General features: G+C 42.8%; 1 protein-coding gene across 1 annotated transcript; it reads left to right on the plus strand.

Moving 5' to 3' along the window:
• Positions 1-1,150: 1,150 nt before the first annotated feature.
• ACAA2 (acetyl-CoA acyltransferase 2) lies at positions 1,151-13,486 on the plus strand. The gene is made up of 10 exons (XM_065747065.1): positions 1,151-1,185; positions 4,307-4,473; positions 5,320-5,448; positions 6,444-6,560; positions 7,135-7,282; positions 8,454-8,629; positions 9,284-9,413; positions 11,420-11,490; positions 12,026-12,180; positions 12,897-13,486. Exons 1-10 carry the CDS (start codon positions 1,170-1,172, stop codon positions 12,979-12,981), a joined length of 1,194 nt encoding a protein of 397 aa, XP_065603137.1. The 5' UTR covers positions 1,151-1,169; the 3' UTR covers positions 12,982-13,486.
• Positions 13,487-26,406: the final 12,920 nt, after the last annotated feature.

Here is a 26,406-nt window from a genome sequence, read left to right on the forward strand (position 1 = left end):
GGATCCCATTGTCTCTTTTGGCCACCAGGGCACACTACTCATGGCCAGCCTGTCATCCACCAGGACACCCAAGTCCCTCACCTCAGAGATCTTCTCCAGCAGCTCATCACCCAACCTGTACCGGTGTATGCAGTTATTCCTCCCTATATGCAAGACTCTACGCTTGTTCTTGTTAAACCTCATCTGGCTCCTTTCTGCCCGACTCTGCAGTATGCCAGGTCTTGCTATACATTGCAAACATTCTGTTTCTAAATTACAAACAGAAGTGAGCATTAGGTATTACAGTCTCATCACTGAATGGAGCTGATGCAGGGTGTGGGCTGAAGTGATCCGAGGTGAGTTGGTGGCAAAACGAGAAAATAGAGAATAACTTTTCTCCTTTCCCCCTCCCCTTTTCCTTAAGGTTGTTTTATGTTACCCAGATTTATGGAATCAATGGAATTACAGAGGCTCATTTTCCTGGGATAACCCTCAAAGAAATGTTTGAAAACTCTCACTCTTTCACCGAAGCCACAAAGGCAATGCACATAATGAAGTGCTTTTTACCCATTCTCCTTTTTACAGCAGCCACAATAGCCCCTCGTGCTTATACCCACACTGATGCAACCTGTCATCAGGCATCAGAGCTCTGAGCGGGTATTCTGAGGGGGGGGGGGGCACCCAAAACGAGGCGAGGCACAGGGAAGTTGTGTGAGATGAGATCACCGCGAGAGCTCCCCTGGGCCGTGTGGGCAGAGGCGGCTGACCGAACCCCGGGACCGTCCCGCAGGCCGCTCCGCCTGCGGCCTACACCACCGCCGTTGCTAGGCAACGCGCTGCTAGCCGCCATTTCCTCGCAGCGGATTCGCAGAGGAAAGAGAGAAATTAAATTAGGTTTAAATAGAATAGAAAAAAAGAAAAGAAAAAAAAGAAAAGAAAAGAAAAGAAAAGAAAAGAAAAGAAAAGAAAAGAAAAGAAAAGAAAAGAAAAGAAAAGAAAAGAAAAGAAAAGAAAAGAAAAGAAAAGAAAAGAAAAAAAGAAAAAAAGATTTAAAGAGGCGTCTGCGCGTCGGTAAAAAAAGTGCCTCCCCTGCTCGCTGCTGTGGCGAATGTGCGGAGGGGCGGGGCGGGGCGGGGCGGAGGGGCGTGGTGGAGTGGGCAGTGTAGGCGGTGGAGCGGGACGGCGCGGCCATGGCACTGCTGAGAGGTGAGGATAGGATTGGCGCTGTTCAGCACCTTTCGGTTCCCCCCCCGACACATTTCGGCCTTCTCGGCACTTTCCGGCGGCTCTCGGCCACTGTCGGGAGGGGACGCGGTGTGGTCTCGGGGAGCGTGGTTCGGCCTCGGAGCGTCCATTATAGAATTTCTGCCCGTGGTCGTAGGGACGGCGCCAGTTGAGCGCTGCTGGAAGCTCTGGCAGCTCCTGAAGCGGTTTGCCTGGGCATCTCAGTGCCGCTGTGCGGAGCTGGCCTGGCTGTGGGTGTCGGCCCCGGGATGTGCGCTCGGCTGCCGGCACGCGGCCCTCCCCGCACTATTCTTCCCGCTTCGTTTCTCGGAGGGTTGATGATTGCTTTTTAATGTTGTCGTGCCAAGTACTTTTCTTTTTTACAGATTCACAGAGTACCCCGAGTTGGAAGGGACCTGTACGGACTGTTGTCCCCAATTCTTGGGCTCTATAGAAAAAGCAAATTAAAAAAAAAAAAACATTGAACAGAAGTAAAACAATTTATTACCTTCCCTTTGTGCTTATAGGGCCAAAACAATCCTTCTACCCCTAGCAGAACAGTTGGGTAGAGGATCTTATCATACCTGTCACAAATAACAGAATTGTAGGGGTTGGAAGGGACCTCCAGAGATCATTGAGTCCAACCCCCCTGCAGGCCATCAGCTCAAACCATGTCTGAAGCCTTATTCTGCACTAAGCAAGATGTTCAAACTGCTAGAATTCAGCTGTTCCACAACACCTCTAAATGTGAGAATTCATGTTGAGATCAGATATATTTGCGACGTCCTCCTTTGCCATTGGTATCAACCCACTTGCGAGCATGCTGGCAAGGCGAACAAGGTGATCTTTGAGGTCCCTCCCAGTGCTCATTGAAAGGTATTGATAATTGCGGACACAGGCCCAGGTCTTTCCTCACAGGACTCATCTCCTTGCCTCCTCCTGCAGTTCAAGAGCATCTGTAGGGGCTGTCTTGCCCATCTTGCAAAATCAGGGTAATTCTGCTCTGACCTTGGTTGTGATTGGTTCAATTTGGCATAATTTGGTTGCTGGGTGGGGTTGTGGTTTCCTTCTTTCCTTGCTAGTTCATCCCTGCCTTCTCCATTTGTGTGGAATTAGGTTTGTGGAGCTGACCCACAGCAGCCAGGTGGTGTGGGCAGTGGGGTTGTAAGAGAGGTGTTGTAAAACAAAGGCTGAAGGGCAAAGTCCCCAGCCCTGGACTGTTTGTGAAGCCACACTGTGTGATTCAGCAGATAGTGAAGATACTCAACCTGCTGATTGAAAGGAGGGAAAATTCTGCTGACTTGATCAGGATATTGTGCTGGCAGCAGCTGTTCAGGCACAACTGTGGAAGAGGTGGGCAGATATTGGTGGAGTGGTGGTCAAGAGGTACAGACAGGGCTGTGCTGCTGAGAGAGCAGGCTTAGGAACATCAGCAAGCTTTTAAAGGAGGGTTTGAATGATGATTAATGAGTAAAAAACAACAGTGGATACAGCAGGCAGCTTCTTTTTGCTCCAGCTATGTGCATGTGAAGGGTAGGTTTGTAGTGTTCCTAGCCAGGTTCAGCACCTTCACCACAGTACTGCTTTTGTTCCTTTTTGATTTCTGAATGCACAGGAACTTCTTCAGAGATACATGTTTTAGCGGCTACACTTAAAAACCTGAGGAGTGGGCTTTTTGAATACATTATCTTTAATAAAGTCTCCCCCAACCCAAGTCATTCTATGTCTTTCTAATAATATTTGTTCCTTGGAGAAAATAAATACTGTGTCTTACAGTTCTGTAATAGCCAGCATGTTAACGCGTTAAGGGAGCTGCAGAACTGTGCTTATCAAAGACGTATTTTTGAGGTTTCCTGGCTACTGTAGAAATAAGCCCATGGGTAGCATCTGGGTGTGAGGGATCACTTTTTTTTGCTATTCTTATGGTTTAAAAACCCACATGGTTTCATGCATTCGTCCTTATCCTTGAAGCTGCAATTCTTGCTTTGTCTGCACTAGGGGATTTCCCAGATCATCTTCTGAGAGTAATCATTGCAGCGCTGTGTCCTTGTCAGTGCATTTAGACTTACCTTCAGCAGTTTGGAAAGACCTTTCCTCTAGAGTGTACAATCCGAGATCTGATTGTATGAAAGGTGGAGGAGAACCCTTATTCTGACAATAGAGTGACAAAGGCAGGGGATGAGAAACCTTGGAATCAATCAGAACAACGTTCACCAGCAGATTAATAAGCAGGCACTTCCATTTGCAATTAATCTTCTATCTGTATGTATCCCTCCTGCATGACTTAGAGTACTAGCAGACATTCCATGGCAGCTGCAGAGTGGGCGCGTGAGCTCTGTTGTTCAACTGGGGGAAAGTTCACAGCCTGCTCTCACTTGTGCTGGCACAACACAGAGATGCAGTGAGCAGCAGGGAGGAGGTATTCTGCCTGGAGCAGAGCTTTGCTTGGACTGAAATCACCACAGGCTCCTTCTGGTCAAGGCATTTGTGTACTTGCTGTCTCCTTCCTATTAAAAACTGGCTTTCCAGAACTGCAAAATTGATGCTAATATGAAGTTTAGATTACCTGTATTAATTATGGAAACACGAGTACATTTTTTTCTTAAATTTTTTTCTAGGATAAAGAAATGGTCTTTTTATTTTTAAAACAGCAGGTTATTCCACTGTGGGATCTTACAGATGTTCCTTTCCTGCTTTTAGTACATTGTCTGATGTAGTGTGTCAGCTCCATAGCCAGACTGTCTCCTTTTTCCGAACCTTTTCTTGGTAAAGGAGTACTCCTGGAGTCTTCCCAGCTTTTCCTTCTGACTGTTACTTGTGATGTACCTTCCCCACCTGAAGTATTACTGCATGCTACATCACTTGTCTTGAATTACTTGGATTCCTTCAAATTTAGGACGTTACTCAGTTGAGGATAACTTGCTTGTTGCTCATTTTCTCTTTAGTATGCTCTGTTTGCCTGTACAATTTTGTATGAGATACCAAAGAGAAGTCATTCTCTTTGGTATCTCATAAATACCTCTGTTATCTCATAGAAAGGAACACAAGGCAGACCAACTATTCCCTGCTCCATCCAGCTGCATAATTCTTGCTTCTCTCACAGGTGTATTCATCGTTGCAGCAAAGCGGACTCCTTTTGGCACCTATGGGGGATTGCTGAAAGGCTTGTCAGCCACTGATCTGACTGAGCATGCTGCTCGGGCTGCACTGGCTGCTGGCAAGGTCCCTCCTGAGATCATTGACAGTGTGGTTGTTGGCAATGTCATGCAGGTTAGTAGCATGGAAATTTCAGTCATCTCCTGCACTGTGGTCCTATAGATAGTTACCTCTGCTTTGCAGCTAAGAATAAACCGGAGGGGTGGAGATGGAATGGGTGAATAGCATTCATAGTGTAGTGTTTATGTTCAAGTCTAAGGGACATACCCTGCATGATATGGGAGATTACTGGGAGCAAGGCTTAGCTTTCTTTTTTTAGGACCACAGAGGTAGTTTAAGGTAGGAGAGGGTGATCACTGCAACAATGCAGATTCATTTTTAGTGGCTAGTTGGACGTTTTTCCTGTTTTCATGCCTTGAGCTGGCATGAAATCTTGTTAGAAGAGGCCAGTGTCCAATTAGAGCATCACACTTACAGCACTTCAGAGCTCAGCAAATGCAAAGCAGCAGTCATCTCTGCATTTTTACACTGTTTTGGGGTTTTTTTCCCTGTCAATCTGGGCAACTCTAATTTACCTTGAAGTAACTGCTACTACCTGGTCAGGGTCTGGTTTTATGTCAGTCTCCTGTGTCTGCTGGAAAATAAGCAAGAAGAGAAAACACAAGACATTTGAAGCTAGTGACTTCAGAGCCTTAATATCTATGGCACCATTTTTGTCAAGGTGTCTCCCTCTTATGCAGAGTCTCTGCATGTTCAGACATTAGCCCTTTTTGATCATATGAGTTTATTTTTTTGAAGTGAATCAGAACTTAAAACTAGCAGGATTTCTGTTGGATGTCCACCTGTCTTCTACCAGTAATTTAATTACAACTTTGTGACTTTTGATCAAAACTTCTACTTCCAAAAAAAAAAAAAAAAAAAAAAGAATGTAACACAGCCTGCTGTTTGTTCTGCCCTCAGAGCTCTTCAGATGCTATTTACATTGCAAGACATGTTGGTTTACGTGTGGGAGTCCCTGTCCCAGTTCCAGCCCTCACTGTCAACAGGCTCTGTGGCTCTGGTTTCCAGTCCATTGCTAATGGATGCCAGGTACTAAGCTCCTTTTTGATTGTATTTCTGTATTAATTATAACCTGTATCACAGCTTTAATGTGAGAGATGTGTAGAAGCATATACTGTTTGAGTCTTAGCATGGGTTTCTAGCTACCACTGGTGGAGCTGCACATTGCATGCGCATGGTTGTGTGCAAGAGTTCAGCCTCCACAGTGCCATTTTTAATGGCTGGTTTTAAAAACCTTCAGTGTAGTTATTTTGAGTTCAAGGAATGCAACAAGTGTTAAGAGTTCAGCTGTGCAGTGGTTGCATTCTGTTGGCATAAATTTAAAATTATTGGGCATCAGAACCGCAAATGAAGGCTTTTATCTTTTGCCCACTGTTTGTATTCCCTCCTAGTTGGCTGCGTAAGCAGCGATCTGTGCTTTTCAAGTTCTTCTTCCTTCAAAGACCCAAACTCTTTCACGGGTTTGATAATTTATACCAACTAGGTGAATCGTTTAAAGAATTTTTTAGTGGTCAGATTGTCTGTTTGTAGTTTAGGACTTTCAGGCTCTGCAGACTGTACCAGTGATGAATTAGTGTGGTTGGGGTTACTTTTGTCAGTTCACTTGGCTAACATTTTCTAAAACTTTTTTTTTTAAGTTGTTTTGGTTTTGTGGCAGTGATATTTGAAACAAAGTCAAAACAAAACCACATGCTCAAATATCTGTTAACCTAACCATGCAACCGTGGAGATGCCATCAGGTTCTCAGTCCTGTCATGTAGGTGAACCCAAATTCTCTTCCTCACTGGTATGTCCATTCCTCACTGATGGGTGAAGGAAGGAGTGTGTAAGACAGAGGCAGATCCCAATCCTTCTGGAGTGGTAAATCATTTGAAAATGGATGCAATCAAGCATGAGTTCATTTGGTACGTGGTTTCATAGGTGGTAATGTGCTTCTCTAAGACAGTTGCTACTACCTTATAAGAGCAGAAAGTTACACCCTAGGTCTTTGTGTTTATTAGTTTTTTTGCTGTTGTGGTTAACAGGAAATTTGCCTTAATGACTCAGAAGTGGTTCTGTGTGGTGGAGCTGAAAGCATGAGCCAGGCACCTTATGCAGTTCGAAACATCCGGTTTGGTACCAGATTAGGAGCAGAACTCAAGGTATGATACTTCTGTAAAATTTTTGTACTGTAAATAAAGTTAGTTTGCAGAGGAACATACACTGTCAGGTATATAGGCACTACACTCTTGGAAGTAAGTCTTTCCATGTTAGATGCAGATTTAGATGTCCAAAGCATATATTCAGTATTCAAACATCACCAAAATAGTAGATTCAGATAATTTTATTAAGAATACTGATTTTCTCCTGTTTCCAAAACAATGTTTGAATTCCTTTTCCAAGATAGTGTTTTTAGTGTATTAGTAACTATGGGAAGAGACAAAATGTAATTCATTTGGTGCATCTTATCGAAGTACTGTCTATAATATAAAGCCTTTTCCCACACATCTCAAGGCCATGTGTGAGTGGAAAATACCTCTCTAGACAGTAGTATAAACTCAGACAGCAGATGAGAACTGCATGCTGCTTTGTAGTGTATTTGTTCTAATTTATGTGACATATCTGTAGGTGACTTGGGTTATTTACCATGAGGCTGGTGGAATAATTAGAAATTAACAGTAACAGATGTTAATATTGCTCTGCTTTAACATTTTCTTTAAATAATATTCCATGCAGTTGGAAGACACGCTGTGGGAAGGTCTAACTGACACGTACGTTAAAATCCCAATGGCAATTACTGCTGAAAATCTGGCTGCAAAACACAACATCACACGAGAGGACTGCGACCGATATGCATTCAAAACACAACAGAGATGCAAAGCAGGTTAGTAAGTGTAGGAACGGAAGTGTTTTATATGAGACCAGTTTCAAATCTTGTTTTTAGCAACAATTCAAATTATTTTTATGTTTTACGTAGCTGATCCATGTTAGCATCATTTGTCTTTTGAGTGGAAAAAACTCTGATACATGCTTTTGCTCTGTAAAGTAAGGAGCCCACTCTGGCAGGGTTGATATGGAGTATATTGAACAGTTAGAGCAAACAGAATCTGAAGATATATCTGAAAAGGGGATATTTTTTCAGGACCTGCATTTAAACTGTTTGTTGGACACAAACAGTAAGGTCAAAGCCATAATTCAGGAACAGTGCATTCTTGCAGAGTTGACTGTTAGTATAAACGGAATCATAGGGTAGAAGAAAATATGATGTGTAGTGGTCTTTGTGGATTCCAACATACGCTGCAACCCACAAGAAGAAAAGCTCTAAGCATACTTTTAGATTCTAATCATATTGATTTTAGCAGCTGCTACTCTTGAAAGTAGATTTAATATTTTTTTACTGGGTGTAGAAGTGCTGTTTTTATCTCTCCCTGCTGATTAAGCAAATTCCTGCAGCCTTCACTACAAATTGTGCCACTGAAGAGACTTTTACGTCTTTCTTATTTTATGTATGATGCATAATACTCTAGCTTGCTAGTTTTATTTCTGTTTGTGCATTTACACTAAAGAGATAGTCCTGTGGCTACTCTGTAAAGAAAAGGATCCGGTAAAACTTGTTAAAAAAAGCCAGAGGTAGCTAAACAACATCAAATGTGGCAGTTTCTGAGAGCTGGAGCTTCTTGGCCCTCTGGTGAGCTCAAGGGTTACAGAATAAAGAGTTACAGAATAAACAGTACATGGATGCATATAGAAAATAAATCTAGTGGTTTAAGGAGAGGGGAAAAATGTAGTTATTTGAACATGAAATAACATGTCAATATTGGAGACTTTTTTTTGGAATGAATTTACACAGTTGTTATTGTGTTCTAAGAATTAAAGAAACAGTAAAGCCCTAAATAGCTTATTAAAACAAAATAAAGCATAAATAGTACTGTGAAGTTGTAGCTAAAACACATCAAAAGTTCTGTGCACATGGAAATGGGATTACTGGTCATGCTGGGCAGTCATCTCCTGCTGTTTTTGTAGGAGACCTTCTATTTTCCTTTTTGTGGTTGCAGCTCAAGATGCTGGTCACTTCAGTGCTGAGATGGCGCCAATTGAAGTGAAAACAAAAAAGGGGAAAGAAAGTATGCAAAAGGATGAGCACCCAAAACCCCAGACCACTCTGGAACAGCTGGCAAAACTCCCACCTGTCTTTAAAAAGGATGGGACAGTCACTGCTGGGAATGCTTCAGTGAGTACGTCAGAGCTTGGATTATGGCAGTCACCTTCAGTGTTCTCTGAATTTGTTGTCCCTGTGTTACCATGCATTTCCTCATTGGGTATGTTGCTGCTTGTCTTTGTAGCACAGTTAGTATCCTCTGTAGTCCAAACCACGTTTTGCTCTTGATGAGAGCAGACTGAGAGCTTAGCAGCATGCTACTATGGACAGTTCCTCTTACAGTCATTATCTTAACTGATTAATGCTCTTTGACTCAGAATGATTGTTGTGATCATATAATCCAAATTCCTGCCTAAAATAGATCATAACCACAGTATGAGTGTTTGGAATGTATCTTCTATGATCAATTGTACATCCATTAATAGGGTCACTGCAAACATACAGAATTATGTCTCTAATGTAAGGGAGATTTAAATGGCAAAAATTTATTTTATTTTTCTGAAATATTAAAATTAATTAATCATCTACTTAACTCTCATAGTCCACAGAATAGTGAAAGTTCATTGTATATTTTGAATAAACACCAATACAGCAGTTTATTACATTTTAGCAATGGTGGCATGGACTCAAGTTTTTTTGTTGAGAGACTTTTTGTTTAAAATGTGATTTTTTTGTTTGTTTGTTTGTACTTCCTCCTCTAAGAATACATTTCTCTTCTGTTACAAGGGGGTGTGTGATGGAGCTGGTGCAGTCATTATTGCCAGCGAATCAGCCCTTAAAAAGCACAGCCTCACTCCTCTGGCAAGAATAGTTGCCTACCACTCATCTGGCTGTGATCCTTCCATAATGGGAATTGGTAAGTTGCAAGAAAACACATTTTCTTTTATAGCATTAAGCAGAGTTATGCTGTTCCTCTGTTGGGCATTCTAGGGAGCGTGTGCAGTGCCTCACCTACAGCATTAGTACCGAACCACAGTCCCTGCTGCCACCTTTTCCTCTGTTTTTTATTGTCTGTTAGGAAGTCAAGAAAATTTGTGTGTTCTCATTTAAAACAAACAACAGATTTTCTCCCGAAATTTGCCTTAGATTCCTGTTATTATGTAATTATGAGTTGTTTTGCTGAAGGAGTACTGGCTCTGGGTACCTCTTCAAGCATTTACTCCTTTGCTCAAGTTGAGGCTGGGTTCCAGTATCTAATCAGATATTATTCTGGTGAGCTCACTAATCATTTTTTCCTAGTCTCCTGTTTTATGTTTTCCAATCAAGTAAGCTGTTAATGCAAACAAACCTTCAAAGCTGATCCAGACATGCCAGGATTTTTCCCTTCTGTTGAGTTTGCAGACAGCATTGTACCCCAGCATTACTTTTCCTTTCTGCTATTTTCTTCAGAGAAGTTATTGTTGGCTGGTTTTGTGTGTCAGTAAAAATGCAAATGAATCATTGTTAGATTTGCTTTCTTGCTCAAGCTATCTGACTAAGCCAACCTTCAAAGCAAATGCAGAGGGAGGGTTTCTTTCGCTAGGCTTCATGCTGTCATTGTGCTTTGTAAACCAGACCATTGTTTGCAGGTCAGGCAACTCTTTTAGCCTGTTTAAAAACTTCATAAATCATACGGAAAAACAGCATTTTCAGTCCTTAACTCCACAGCAACTGAAAAAAAAAAAAAGAGATTCATAGACATGACAGCAACAGATCTGAGAACAGAGGAGCTCAGACAGAGCCACTGCCCTTTCACATACTGACAGTGTTGGGTAGACAATGTCTAAGTGATAGAATGCATTATTTAGAAAAAGAGGCTGGGGAGGGAAGTCCCCTTGGCTGTCATTGATGGTCTTTGTATTGTCCACAGGAGACCTTCCCATTACTCTTGCACATAACAAGCATACTAAAATCAGTCTATAAAGAGAAACATTTAGGGCCTGGTATTAAGACTGAGCCTTTCTAATGATCCAGTGAGCTTTGACCTGAGCCCTTTCTTCTTTTAATGTTTGTGTCTTTTGGGTCATTCACACATTTTTATGTTTTTATTCTCTGTGCTCTGTGTTGTCAGCACTATTTCTTGGTAGTGAGATACTCAAGTCATGTTTTAGGATCATTTTGGTTCATATAGCCATCAGCTCACATCTAATATCAAAGTCTTGGACCTACAGGCACTTACCTAAAAAGCACTTTCAAATTCTCTTTGAGTATATCTTTCCATAGGTGGCTGTGCTTTGAAATTAATCTCCCTTTCTGAGTTATACTGGGTTGTAGCTATCAACTTTCTTCTAGAGGCAGTTTTATTGCCAAATTCTGTAATGTCATTAAAAAAAGATACATGGCTGTTTCATTCTGGGCCTGAGGCAGCGTTTTGTTGTGTGCTGTTTTTTATTTTATTTTGTAAAATTTATTCTTTAACTAGAAGTCCTGTGGTTAAGTTTAACCAGCAACACCAAAGCATCAATACCATAACTAAACACGTGAATTCCTGCCTTTTTCTTTCTCTTACATCTGGAGGCTGCATGTGGTGAGGAAAGAGTACACTGAAGCCAAGAGTACTGGAGAGGAGGAGTTGCCTCAAAATGTCTAGTGGTTGTCTTCTTGACTTGAAACCTACATGTGTGTTTATCTACAGCTGTGCAGCAGTAATGGCACTCCTTACTTTCCTCAGCAGTTTGTGGATGAGGCAGCCAAATAGTTTTTAGAATTTAAGTTCTTTTATCGCAATAACAGAGCAGTTGAGTGACATATCCAGAGTTCACTGCATCCAGAGGGGCTTATCAGAGCCAGTCTGATGAGGCTTTATGAAGCTGTCCTACATATAGCATGTTTATAAGGCTTTATTTTTCACTGAACTAACTGTGCATACCATTTTCCAAATAGGCCCTGTTCCTGCAATTACTGAGGTTCTGAAGAAAGCAGGACTGACTTTGAAGGACATGGATTTGGTAGAGGTAAGGTTTATTGTGGACAGTGGGCTACTGGTCTTTCTAGGGGGAGCACAACATTCACCTGTGTTTCCAGTTATCACAAGGTAGGTGTTTCTATATGCCTGCAGCCCATCTGTCCTTGCTTGCCTATCTGGCCTCTGTCCATCTGGTTTGAGCCACACAGCTGTGTGGTCATAACAAAAGTCTCAGACATGTGAAGACTTGAAATGCTTTGATAGCATTCTGTAGGAAAAAAAAACAACAGCATGAGGCTCTTCTGTTGGCTGTGTGTCATGAACATATGCATCAGAACTCTTTTTTTAAATAAAGTATATACAAATTTGTTTTGTATCATGCATGCCAGCAGGATTTTAATTTGTTTTATTGATCTGATGATTTATATCTTATCTGAGTAAACATCATAACACAGTATTTAATATTTTATCAATCAAAACAACTTGGGGAAGTGCACCTTATTTAATCTTGTGTGCTGACATGCTGCTGAAAGCTTTTGTGGGAATTCAGTGTAAGCAGATGTATCATTTCTCCCATGTTTCAGGTGAACGAGGCATTTGCCCCTCAGTATCTGGCTGTTGAAAAAGTGTTGGGGCTGGACCCAGAAAAAACCAATGTCAATGGAGGTGCCATCGCTGTGGGTCATCCTTTGGGTGCCTCAGGATCACGTATCACAGCTCATCTGGTTCATGAATTGAGGTACTGTCATAGCTTATACTACTGGTAGTGAATGCAGCACTGCTCTATTTACTCCTGCAGAGGAGTTTTAAGAAAGATACTAAAATTCTTCCAGTGCACTGACTTTGTCATCACCTTTCTCCTCTAGACTATTTTCAGAAGTTTTGATTGTTTTGGCTTACTTGGCACAATTTTAGTCTGAATTTTCCCTTTTCTTCCCCTTTTCCCCTTCCATTATCTTCAGGGCAGAGATCCCTGAATATTTTGCTGTTACTTGCAACACTCACAATACAAGAGTTCAGTCATAAAGCATCAATTAATTTGCAGCTTGTAAAAAAAAAAAAAAAGTTTGTGTGTGGCTGTAGAAAATGCAGCTTTTAAAAACTCCCATGATAGTAAATTTATACTTGAATTTTGCCAATTTTAATACGTGTTAGGGCAGTAAGTATCCTTAATGCCATTCCTTGCCATTTTGCACTTCCTAAGAACAATAGGATGTGCCATCTTTTAGATGGTCCAAGACCCAGACCTAGAACTCTTTGTTTTTACTACAGAAATACTTCAAGGTGAGGCTTTGTGATATTTTTCTAGAAAAGGAAGAATGTATGCATTCCAAAACCTCATCACTACTAGTGCCTTTGAAAAGTTGTTAACTAGTTTCTGTTTATGAAATCAGGTCTAATACTACTGTGAATTTGTGAGTGCAAGTCATTTTCACTGTTACTTTTCCGGTACAGGCGTCGTGGTGGGAAATACGCGGTTGGGTCAGCTTGCATTGGAGGTGGACAAGGCATTGCTCTTCTCATTGAAAACACAGCCTGAGAGGCTCTGGAGCAGGCAGTGTTGCTCGAATCACCAGTTCTCTGAAAAACTTTGGCTTTTTGTGTTGGTAAAGCATCACTGCCTCTCTTCACGTATTACCATTCCTGCAAGGTAAAGGAACAGCTACGAGGTCTGAATTCTAAACAAGAAGATTCAGTATTGTCTAATACCAATATAATTTCACACTGATGAAGTATTTTCTAAAAGGCTCTTTTCAATCAAGTTTAATGTATTGCTGTAGGCAAAATTCTTACCATTTCCTGAGGAAATTGCCTGTCAAACTTTCACCAAACCTGCCTTAAATAGCAGCTTTTTAAGCAAGTACTGCTTGCTTTTCTAATGTCAGCTGCTGTCTGACACATGTGCCTCTTTTATCATCAGGAAGTGTGAAAATGTCATTGGAGACCATCTGAAGTATGTGTTAATTGTAGATCGATGGCTCTGAATTGTACTCTGCTGTTTTGCAAAGCCAAAGAAAATGAGAAGTTGAAATTTTTTTTGCGCCTCTCAAGAGAAAATAAATTGAACTGATAAAAAAGAGCTTGGTGTTTGTTTCTTTTAGAAGTAAACCACTGTGAGAATTGTTACTCTTGGTACATCAGTGTTTATTGTTGGAAATGCTGCTTTTCGTGGCTGCAGGGTCACTGACAGTACTGAGCGGTTTCTAGAAAACTCTGGCAAATCTGCCAGCCTTCCAAGAAGGTGACGTTGCATCTAGCAGTGGTGTTAGACATTACTGCGTACCTACTGCAGCCCATTTCTAACTTCCTCTCATAGTATCACATAGCTCATCTCTTGAGCAGCCTCACTGTGGGGCTGTTTTCAACTTGTCTGAGAATTCCACATCTGAGCAAGTTACCTTGGCTCTCACAGGCAGCAGAATTCAGGTTGTGGATTATGTTGGATACGTTTGTTTGAAGCAAGATCTCTGCTGAATGTAGTCTCTGAAGTCTTCTATGCTCACTTTGCAGTTGAGCAACTTGCAGCTTGTTCAGATAGAATCACAGAGTAGAATCAGTAGGGTGGGAAAAGACCAAGATCACCTATTTCAACCACCAGTCCGTCAGTGTAGATGTCTACACTGGATGCTCACAGTGAATTGGACAGATCCCTTGTCAGAGACATGCTACTCCACAGTATCTTCTGTGCTACATAGGCTAAAATAGTAGCAAAGATTTCAGTTCAAGGTTCCTTTCATCCTCAGCCTACTGCTGAAATGTTGCTTATCTATGAATTCTTAGTGCCACGAGCTGTGGCATGATTGTGAAAGAAGGGAGGCCATTCAAAACCAGAATGTCTAGATTAGCAAGAAGTTCAGGTCAAGGCAACTATAGTTAGAATGGATGGATTGCTGTTGAAGTATGCTCATCATGATTCCTCACATTTTCTATGGGTTTGGTGTCTTTAATGACAATAGTGCTGTTTATGTGGATTAAACACCTGGCTGCTGTATGGCAGCAAACCAGATGTTAATCTAAAACAGTCTCTTCCTCTTTCTACTGTATTTTAGAAAGTTTGGGTTACTGGGGTTTCATTATTCAAGATATGGCCATGTGGATTTTATAAATCTGCATTCACAGCTCCTTCCATAGTAACTAATTCTCCCTACCTTTCTGACTGTGGATGATCACTGAGCTCTTATTTTTAGAAATCTGGTCTTTTTTTCCAAAATCTGTTCTGTGTGTAGTATTGGTTGCTTCAGAGCTCATTGTTTTGTAGATATAGCTCCCAACCAGGCTGGATGGGGCAACCTGGTCTAGAGGGAGTCACTGCCTGTAGCAGGAGAGTTGGAACCAGATGATCTTAAAAGTCCCTTCCATCTGTGAGTCTATGGTTCTATATAGTAAAGAATAATCCCCTTCCACATGCTTTATTTTGAACATAATGTCTCATTCACATCATTCATCACTCAGGCATTTGAAATCCACATGTATTCTTGCTGGGAGAGTTGTACTTGGTCATTCTGAATAATAATGTGTGTTCTGCAAAGTGCATCATGATATTCACTCCTTTTTCCAGTCAACTTATGTTGTCAGCACAGGTCACTGTACATCCTGCCAGAAGCCTTATTTCACCACATAAGTCAACTACTTATTCCCACATCATTCCATCTTTATCCTATTCATTTCCTGTAAGAACCTCTAACGAGGGGCTTTGTCAAACCAAAGTGAAATTGTGAAATCCCTTCCCATGAGGTTATTGGAGCTTAATATGTTGCACTTCTAAACAGAAGGACAGCAGTAATATCTGATCCTTTCAAAGTGTGCTGTGTTTCCCAGATACAGCAATAACGGAACTGTTCTCTTGCCTTTGGGGAATGAAGACATCTTACTGACAGCAATCAGGATTAGGGGAATACTGTAGTGTCTGAGAAGAAGCAGGAGATTTGAAAGAATTGCATTAGATCTTAGGGGAAACATTACTTATGTTGACTGTACCAATTGCATACTTTTTACTTTTTTTATTTTTTAGGCAAAAACATGGTGTTTTGTCTTTTTCAAAAAGTGTGGGAAAAGGAAGCACTTGTAGAAAGCACTCATTGCCCCTGGAGTGGTGTGCAGCATTTCCAGATCGATGCAGATGCAGCTCTCTGCCACTCGGTGGTGCATTTTGGACACCTTAGAGATCGGGATGGATTGCATTTCTCCTGATAGTAGCAATTGCTTTTCTTGTGAGTCTAGGGTAACGTTGAAAGTGAATAACCCAAACTTTCAGGTCCTGGTTCTCCTGGGATTCAGAGAGGCAGGTGCCATAATGCCAGCACCTCTTGATTCCAAGTTAAATGGATAATATTTGCTTTAGAATGAGTTCCAGCTGTGATTTGAGACTTAGATTGGAGACCTTAACATGAAGGTAACTGAAGTGCCATATCTGACCCAAGCTGAAGAGAAGAGATCATGATTCCTGTGTCCTGAAAAGAAGTTATTAAAACTTGTTCCCGTGTAAGAATGAGGGAGGAGGTGTGGAGATTTGGTAAAGGTAGCTGGAGGGATATCAGTGGGGAACTGAATCCTTCTGGGAGTTCACAAGCTCAGGGTTTAATAACAAGGGTACTATTTCCTTCTTCTATTATGAACCAGTTCTAACAACACCTCTGCTGACTGAAGTACTTCCATGTGAACCCTGAATTGAAATGAATGGGCAGGTTGGACCGTGAGTTAAGTTTGAATTTCATGTGTGTGTGCGCTGGTTTTAATGTCTTAATGGATAAATATTTATCAAGGAATGGAAGTTAGGAAGATAAAAGGTAATGTTTTTAACACATTTAAGGCTGTCATTTGATAACAAATAGTAATGCCAGGTCAGAATGCTGTAGCCTTAGAATTGCAGGGTGGGTCAGGTGTAAACTCAAATAACTAATCCATAGCTATGTGTAAATGCTAGTGTGATATCTTCATCCTGGCAGGTGCTATAGCAGAGCAGCTACTGTTTATCCTCCAGCGTTTGTGCTTGTACAGTGATCTAGCAGAAGCAGGGCTGCGTGCACACACTGTACCTAGCTGAAGTTGTTTGCTAGGAGAGCAGGAGTTACCCAAATATGGCATGAATGATTGTGAAACCACAGCTTTGATCTCTTAGAAAACCAGTGTGACGGTGAACTGCAGCACAGAGGTTGAAAGTGACAAGCTCAAGCCAGCTACTATACCAGTTCATGGAGAGACTATATAAACCAGAGGTACCTACACTACCTATACTACCTATGTCTACTAGACATCAACAGCAGGAAGTCCAAATTCCTGTCCCTCAGTGTAGAGGCAGGTGTTGTGGGTTGACTCTGGAAGTGGGCCGAGCACCGTGCTACCACTCACTTGCTCCCCAGTTGCTCTTCCTTAGGAATAGGAAAGGAAGAGAGAAGACCAAACACATGGTGGGCTGAGATAAAAATTGCTTAATAAGCAAAGGAGAAGTGGAAGAAAAGTGAAAGAAGACTATCACTCACCACATCCCATGGGTAGAGTGATGCCCAGACAGCTCCTGAGCTAAGGACCAGCCTCCCTAAACCCCTTTCTCTCCTTTTTATTGCTGAGTATGGAGCCTGGAAACTCCATCTGACTGCATCTCAAAGGAGGACTCACCCAGAGCATTCTGTTCTGAGATTTTAACACAGGCAGCAAGCTGGAGCTCCACATTTTTATAGTTAAGATTATTTGGCAAGTACTCTGTCCTAACATGTTTTATTGGTGTTCAGTGAAAATCTATTTCCCTCATCTTCTCTAGCAGTGTATTTATTGTAGCTGTTGTCAGGGAGAAAAAAAAAAATCTGAATCCCTTCCTTACAAATATTTATTTCTGGCATAAAATGCTGCACAAAAACCCCTACATGACAAATTCACTGTTCTATCCGTTTAGTTTGTAAGAATGTTTTACACCACAATGTTTACATCCTCTGCTGTGGTTATTTATAAACAAAAATTCTTCTTCAGGTCTTAGGAAGGGGTTTGCAAGGGCTAGAAAACATGAGAAGCAGAAGACAATGTAATTTAAACAGAGAAAACTGTAAGCAAGTGATGACAAAGTGCTGAGAAGTCAGATTTATTGGACATTTGGTCTTTAAACTGACCACTACGCAAACAGCACAGTCACAAAGCTGAAGTTCCTCACCTACACGAAGCTGGATGTGGGGCTCGGCACAGCTCTGGTGGCACGGTGAGGACCAGAGGGTTGCCCACCCCGACCATGGTGTGCTTCTGTGATCTGTCATGTTCTCCAGAACTTTGCGTTGCTTCACCTTCTGTCTTGCACAATATGGTGCTCCCATAAAATGTCTCCCTGCTATCTAAATGTTGGACTCTTGTCTGTTGACGTTTCTCATGCTGGGTTGGTCTCTCTTTGGCCATTGGTGGCTGCCCTTGAATGCTCTTATAAATTGCAATTGCAGGCCCAAAAATACCTGCCCTGATTCCATCAGACCTGAAGAACCTGTGGCATGCTGATACCACCTGTGTGATTCCAGTCTGGATCACTGGCAGTGGGGTGGGAAGGGTTGGACTGTGGCTCTCCTGGGAAGGAAGGAGTGTTGGTGACTCCATCAGAATGTAGTCTCGCCCCGAGCATAATTTTTAAGGGCTAACAACAGCAGAACATTCGTATCAGGAGATTCTCTGATTCACTTTGATGTTTTGAGTGGGCCCGTACTGACAGAATCCAGTGTATTTTAAACACTGTTCCAAAAAAATAATTAACCAACGTCTGAATTTCACATTCGTGGCCCCAGTCTCATTTTCCATTCCAGCCCTTAAGCTCCTCCTGGCACTAGGATTGCTGGATGCCTGTTTCCCAATGACAGAGCAATTGAGGATTGCTGCTGATGTTGGCCAACAGCAGGCTGCAGGTGGGAGCTGGGTGGCGTGATCCAACAGCCGATGCTCACATCATTCCCAAGTAGCACCACCATCTGCTGATCCCTTATGATAAACGGATTCAGGTGAAGGAGGTGCTTAAGGCCCAGGATCCTCCACTCCTAGAGTAAAAGACATGGCTATTGTCACGCTCAAAGATGGCAGGTTTAACAGTGAGTGCAAACTCTTAATTTTAAATGCAAACTCTTAAGGCCCAGGATCCTCCACTCCTAGAGTAAAAGACATGGCTATTGTCACGCTCAAAGATGGCAGGTTTAACAGTGAGTGCAAACTCTTAATTTTATGCAGCTGCTTGGTTTGAGCTGACCTGCTGCTTGAGCTCTTCTTTGCATAGCACAACCACTGTGTGCCATAGTCTGAATGCCAGGTGAGGTAAGGCAAGGTTATGGTGGTGTGTGCTACACTCACAAAGGCTGATGAAGAAACGAATGTTCTCAGCACTTGCTGAACAAATACATTTGTGTAGTCTGCTGTTTGTTCTGGGGGAAACTTCATTTCTTATGTAAAATTATTATTTTTGAGGCTGTTTGAGGCCAGGACAAGGGTCAGCATGGCATATTTCGAGGTGACCATCAGCTATTTTGATATTAATGAAATCCCATAGGTCAACAGCCCCTATAAACATTAGTGAAGTTTTTCAAGGTGTTTGCTCAGCTGCTAGAAAAATTGCAACTGAAATCCTCCTTGCCTCCTTGCATTTTATTCATAAGATTTGGTCTGAAAAACAGAAGGAGGGCTCTTCTTGGGGAAAGCGAAGCTCTAGTGACTATACTTATTGTAGACACTAGTATTTTGTATGGTTTATAGGGCTGTTTGTTGCAGCTGTGAGAGTCTGATATCACACAGCTGTCTTCTTGGATGTGTTCTCCCAGTTCTCCTTATGCTGAGGAGTGAAGGAATGTCCTCTCTGCCCGTTTCTTCTCCCAAGACCTGGATGACAGCAACACACTTAAGCACACACGTGGAATTGTTTGCTAAAAGTGGTGGGACTCATCCAGCCCCAGCCCAAGGGTTACATGAGAGGAGTACAGCTTAATGACAGAATAAGGGAACTTTATGTAGGGTTTTGAAAGCCAGTTGACCAACAAGTGAGCAACCTTCCTTATCCTCCAAGGAGATGTCAGAGATGATGGTCATTGCAGTGTGCTTTCAGATGCAAGGCCTCCCAGCCCTCACGGTCCCTATGAGTTGGGTTTAAACCTGCTCATCCCCAACAATTCGGACAAATAAAGCACAAATCTTGTACCCTTCCTGAGAAACTGGAGGGAGAAAGGTTACTGCTTTCCTGGGAGACACAGAATTACACTACAGCTGCATGCAGTCTGACCTCACTGGTATGTGACCACTGAAGTCGATCAGAGCAAATCAGACCCGGTGAGTTGGGTTTAACACAGTACAGCCTTTCTGCTGGGTCTGAGCTCTTTATTCTATTCTGTAGCTGTGCTTAGTAGCCATGAGTACCAAGCCTTCAAAAGGCAGAGGTTCCAAAGGTGTTACCCCTTTAATGTTCTCAAGGTTTTAACAGTGTGACTTGAACAAACTGTTTCCCAGATAAGTGAATTCTCCTGTTGTTTATTTTGGCTCAGATTTGAGTTAATCTCTGGGCTTACTCAGCAGCAAAATTTCCAGTAGCTGCTGAGCACTGGTTATACCTGCTCCTCCATCTCTGCTTGGCCACCACCTATAGATCCTTTACATGACAGCTTGTGGGGTGTTCCTCAGGAACTGAATGCAGTGGAGCTGCTGCTTTCAGTCAAGCAGAGCATCAGGGGGAGATCAGGATGTGCCATAGTACATTTGTGACCGGGGTTCTGTGGGTTGATGTGGCAAAGGTGAGATCTCAGTTTTATCTCCTTGAATGCTCACTGGAGCTCTCTTCCTTATGGAGTGGATGCGAGGGTGATCCTGCTTTAAAGGCCTCAAGCATTTCCTCCTACAAAGTTGTGGGATCAGTGTTGGGCTGAGCTTTGCCTGAGGCTTTGCTGATGTTGCCACTGGGCTAGCAGAGAGCAGAAGGGCTTTGCTATGGGACCATATAGGAAACTGCCCTTGGTTGAAGCCAGCAACACCTAAAGACCAGGGATGGCAAATAAAGTCTATGAGCTGTGTCTTTGCACTTGTGGTCTGGAGTTGTCTCTTTTTCCGACTTGTTTCAGTGGAATTGGGGATCTTGGTACTTACAGAAATTTCTGGGTAACTGTATGCTTCTTGGGACTTTAGGTTGGTGGAATATTTTGTTAATGAAGAGATGTTTTAATGTTGATGCTAATTCTGTGGGTTTCATTTCTACTTTTGTTGGGCCTCTACAAGTGGGAGTGAGGGTGATAGGTGTGCTTCTAGGGGCAGTGCTTCTGTGAGCTGGAGGACTGCAAGGCAATTTTGCAAGCAACAGCTGTGGGAAGTCTAGTGCAAAATAAGGTTGGATATTAGGAAGAATTTCTTCTCACAACAGGTGGTCAGGCACAGGCACAGGCTGTCCAGGGTGGTGGTGGAGTCACTGTCCCTGGAGGTATTCAGGAATAGTTGGAATGTGTCACCTGGGGATGTGGTCAGTGGATGTAGTAGGGATGGGTTGGGAATCTTGGGAGTTTTGTCCAACCTTAATGATTCTATGATTCCAAGGTGATAAAGGATTTCTGCTCCTTGAAAAACAGCATTTAGAAATGTGTTTAAAAGTTTTTAGAGGACTTGCACTCAGTGATCTTTAGAGGTCCCTTCCAACTCCTACAATTCTGTGACTTTAGCCATGAACCACCAATTAACCACCACTATGATGTCATTTATGTTAGCGTTCATGTTATTTGCACTATGGTAGTCCATGTTTGTAGTTAATTCCAAATCTTGGAGAAGAAAATGTGCATAGGGCAATGAAAAAGGCATGTCAAGCTCATAGGATTTTATAGGTCTCCCCAGTACCTCCAGGTTTCTCTACCAAGTTGCCCATAATGCTTTAGGCATCAAGGAAAAACGTGCTACAGCCAGCTCCTCCCAGCTGGCCTCATTGTGCTCGGGCAGAGACGCATCAAAGTGACACATCAACCAGAAGCAGGAATTTCTGTGGTCTGTGCCTCCCAGAAGACTGGGCTGTGGGATTGGTGTCTGGCTTGGATCTTCTCCGTGTCTGAGTAAGGAATTCTGCTCAGCCTCCTTGCAACACTTCGCCAGTTCAGTGAGCCATCACTTTTGGTATCATTTCAGCTCTTATTTAATTGCATTTTTTTTAACATAAAACATAAAGGATTTCCCTTTATGCCGCTGGTTGTATTGCATCAAGCTCCATCTGAGTTGGGAAATCCAGTGCAGCTCTTGTAATACAGTTTCCACTTGCCTGCTCAAACCGTACAGCAGCAGGAAACGCTGATCTTGTAAAATGGGTGAAGGAGAAGCAAAACAATAAGGAAACATACAGAAAAGGTCTGGAGGCTGAACAACACCCCCGGAAGGTGCGGGAGGATGGGAACGGTGCCACGCATTGTGCAGCTGAGGTCAGCCCCAGCGGAGCTGCGTTACGCAGCCCCGCATTTGGGATGCGTGTGCTGGGGGTGTGCTCATCCCTCGCCTCCCTCCGGCATCGGAGATTGGCTGCTGCGAAGTCAGCCCATGTCTTGCTAGAGGGAAACCTGAGACCCGCCAAGCCCACGTTTACACAGTCAGATGAATGGCAGCACTCAGCGGCAGCCAGCAATGGCCCTTCCCACATTTCATCGAGGCAGTGTTTTCCGCCGGAGCTTTGTTTCTCAATGAAAGATGTAAAATCGGCTTGTGTGGAGCTGGCAGGGCACATGGAAAATCGGCATCCGCATGAGTTTTATTATTATTTTTATTATTTTAATCAAATGAGCTCCTTCCCCGTCTGTTCCCTGTTTGCTGTGAACCTTGCCAAAACAGCTGGGCGCAGAATAAGTAGCACTGATAAAGGGCAAAAGGATTCCACACATCCCAACCCCGTGGGCAGCAGCAGAGGGGGAGGATTAGACCCCATGCAGAGTTACACCAGGTCTTCTCCAGGAACCCAGCACATTCGGACTGAGCCCATGAGTTTGGGGTTGTGTGCTGATATCCCTGCTCTAATTTCAGCCCCTGTTAAAGTTTGGCACCTGAGTGCTTTCTACAGAGGGAAGGAGAAACCCCCACAAGGCACTTCCTTCAATCTGTGTTGGAAAAGAAGGCAAGATGACTATCATCCATCAATGGTGAATTTTTTTTAATGCAGCTTATGCTAAGGGAAATGAGTCCCTCTGCACCTGCCACTTGCAGAACACAAATGCTGCTGACTGCAGGTTGGAGCTGCAAGATGAGCCACGCTGTGCTGCTGTCGCCTGTCCTGCTCTCATATTGCTCTAGGGGAGGTTTTGGAAGTGTGGGGGAAAAAAGAGCTTCCTGGTATCTTTTCTGGTGTTGCATCTTACTTCTGCAAAGTTGTATCTTCCAGGATTCGATATGACCTGTTTCCATATTTAGCTGTATCCCCTGAGAATCCCAAAACACAAGGCAGAAAAACAGTGGTGAGCAGTACGTTTCTATATGTACATAGAATATATCTCTACATCTATAGCTAATATATATATATATATATATATATATGATATCTATATACTATCTATTATCAGGGTTAATCAACTTATTCCACTGGAAATTCTCTTCTGCCCAGAGCTGTGGTACCCCATCCCTGGTTGTGCCTGAGGCCACAGATGGGCCTTGGGCAACCTGAGTTGGGGGGACAGCCAGCCCACAGTGGGAGTGGGGCTGGAGGGGTTGTGAGGGCCCTTCCAGCCCAAACATTCCATGGTTCTGTGAAAATGCTGTGTGGATCTGTTAGAAGACAGGAATTCTGTGCATCGTCACTGGGAAGCTGGGGTCTTGTTGCTGACTGCAGGATTCCAGGAGCTGGACTCAGTAATCCTTACAGGTCCCTCCCGACTTGGGATATACTATGATTCTAGTTCCAGCAAGTTTCTCAGATGGAGCCAGCATCTGTATCTCTGAGAACAGCTGTGATTTCTTTCTGTCCAGCAGTGTTCTTGCCATTGCTGTTTATTCAAAATAAGGCAATGATTGGTGAAACCTAAGGTTTTTACACAGAAGAAGTGTTGCAACTGGCAGTGTAAATACCACACGATGTTTCTGGAAATCTGAGTACAAAATGCTTGCACTGAGCTGCCAAATGATGCACGAAGTCTCTTTGTTTCAAGGAATTAAGAGAAAAGAAAGATGTTTCTGGCCCTGGGCTTTCAGGATTATTGGAAGAAAAAATTTAAGAAATGTAGGAAAAAAGCACCCAGCTCTACCATCATCCCTAAGCAGTTTTTCTTTTAAGTATATGAAGTTGCATCCACTGCCCTGTTATAGAAATACTTTCTTCTAATCTCTTCATGGAAGCAACAGGTATTTTGTCAGGACGAGCAATGACTGTATCAGCAGGTTCCAAAGTGTGGACCAAGATTCCCAAACTGGTTGCTTCATTCTGCCAGAAAAAAAGCTTTTGTGTTCCTAAATATATAACTACATTTTTGTTGTTGTTGTTGTTTTAAAAAGCACCTAGTGACTCCAATAAATTACTCATTAAATATTGCAGTGTGATGTTTGAGATATATCCACATACTTACAAACATGTGATCTCCAATCACTTCTTGAGTGTGGCTTGTGACTTCTCACATGTGCTGTTTTCAAATGGAAACAATTGAATTTTGCAAACTATTGATAGTTAGGTAAGATCTTGAGGAAATCCTGAAATCACAAAAAGAGTGGATCTTTTGACCATTGTTCTTGAACCAGGAGGCATGGAGCATAGCTCAGTACTGATGGCAAAGGGAGAAGAAAGCTGTGGAGTGCTGGGTAGTGCTGATGTGGTAAGAGCAATGAGGTCTATGAGAGTACTGAGCAATTTGATTTTTAGTTGTGGAGGTAGACATGTGGAACTTCTGAGTATGAGCACTTGGAAAATGAAAGAAGTAGTGATGAATAAGGAGGGAGGAAGGAAAATATCTTGGAAATTACTAGGAAGCAAAATGGAGAAGTGGTGTTGATGTTCTGGCATTGAATTGTCTTTGAGATCCTTCGTAACCTAAGCCATTCTGTCATTCTACAGAGAGGATATGGTCCTGAATGCCTTGTGCTTAGACTGTGTCAGCAGAGCAGCATTTCTCTGTGAAGGGAAGGATGAGAGCATTATGGAGTAACAAAGAAGTTGCATAGCATTGTATCTTATGTGAATGTGTGTGCTCTAATCCAAAGAGAAACTCTCAGGTAAGATGAAGCTGAGCCTGAATAAGATTCCTCAACTAAAGCAAATTCAAATAGCAGATAAATAGATAGGTTTTGTGAGTGCCAATCCCCAAAGCTCCATCTGGAAACCAAGAGTCACTGTGGGCTCTTTCCCATTCACTCATTAATGGGAATAATCCCACGTGTCAGTCTTCATTGCCTCTGAGGCATGAAACAAGGCCATAAATAACACAGGAATGAAAATTAGCCCCACTTCTCCCAACCATACAGTTGTACATTGCAATCATCTGAAGGAAGAAGTTGCTGCTTGTACAGAGACACTTTCATATTCCTAGTTAGATCTGAGTTTTGGCATGTAGGCTGCTTCAGTGTTGCCTAAAGCTGAACCTTGTCATTGGGTTCAGAAAGTTCTGTAAGACAGGAGAGATCATGGCTGCAGTAACGATGTGGTTGTGTTTGGTTTCATAGAATCACTGAAGTTGGGAAAGCCTTCTAAGATTGTTGAGTCCAACTGTCAACCCAGACCCCACCATGCCCAGTAGCCATGTTCGTAAATAGAATTACAGAATCATTAAGGTTGGCAAATACCTCTCCAAGACCATCAAGTCCAACCACAGCCCATCCCCACCATGCCTGCTACTTCAGGACCTGCCCTCCTTCATTCTTGCTGTCTCTTAACTCTACAAAAAAGAGTACATCAAGTTCCTGGAAGCAGACTCTATGCATGCAGGAAATATGTATGCAAATATGTATGTAATGAAGGAAACAGAATGTAAAAATACTGCATCTGGCAGAGCCTCTTGGCTCCCTGAAACCAGCCCCTGTTTCTGATAGGCTCTGAGCTCATGGGGCTGCATTTATGGTTGTAAAACTTTCTTCTGGCTTTAGTAACCACTCTAAGGTGTGTTTGGTCTTGCCAAAGCCTTTCTAGGGCTTGGACATCTTGCAGGATGGCATGAAATGTGCAGTAAGCCTCAGCATAGGCTGGGACTTGCACCTCTCTTCTCTCACACCAGCTGAACCTGCTCGTGCAGTGTGGTCCCTGGAGGCCAGATTCCCACATAAGGCAATGCACATCCCCAGAGCACTGCTATTGCGACGGAGATGTGTCAGGAGCCCTCCACTTCAGAGGCTGAAAATACCGATGGTACTTTGTCAATGTGGGGTGATTTCCTAGTGCAAATGTAAGGGCTGAGATCATTGTGTGGAATTATTTCATGCAGCTGCAGGCTGTGCTCTGAGCTTTCCCTTGAGAACTACCTTATAGAGATGTGTTGCTTTTCTTTTTTTTAAGTAGGATGTGCTCCGTACTCCACCAGAACTATCATTCTTTCTGCTGTTAATGAGTGTTCATAGAATCATTTGAGTTGGAAAGGACCCTTACAGGTAATTTGGTCCCACTCTCTGCAATAAAGAGGGACATTCTCAGCTCCATCAGTTGTTCAGAACCCCATGCAGCCTGACCTTGGGTGTCTGCAGGGTCAGGGCACCACCAACTCTCTGGGCATACTCTGCCAGTTGAGGAACCCCAAGAAAGAGATCAGTTGGCACCCTGAATGTGAGATTTCTTTCAATCATTTGCCTTTGACCTATACATTGCCATCCAAAAGCAACGCAACTTATGGATGAGAGAGACAACTGGGTGCCCAGGTGTATCCATCCTTGGAGACACTAGGGATTCAAATGGTACAGCCCTGAGCTTCATGGTGTGATTCCACAGCTGATCTGGCTTCGTGCAGGGGCTTGGACTGGAGATTCTCCCATTGGAACCTCAGTTTCTGTCCTAATGCTAAGCCTAATGCTGGGATTGCCAGGTGAGTTTAGTAATTTCCTCTGGGTA

The sequence above is a fragment of the Cyrtonyx montezumae genome, unplaced genomic scaffold, assembly GCF_038088225.1.
Source record: "Cyrtonyx montezumae isolate F1298 unplaced genomic scaffold, pur_monq_1.0 scaffold_41, whole genome shotgun sequence".
Taxonomy (NCBI): domain Eukaryota; kingdom Metazoa; phylum Chordata; class Aves; order Galliformes; family Odontophoridae; genus Cyrtonyx; species Cyrtonyx montezumae.

Bases quoted from the DNA above. Each gene is read 5' to 3' on its own strand.
- ACAA2 (XM_065747065.1), top strand. The intron at 4,474-5,319 runs GTTAGTAGCATG...TTCTGCCCTCAG, and splicing joins TTGTTGGCAATGTCATGCAG to AGCTCTTCAGATGCTATTTA. The intron at 7,283-8,453 runs GTTAGTAAGTGT...TTGTGGTTGCAG, and splicing joins ACAACAGAGATGCAAAGCAG to CTCAAGATGCTGGTCACTTC.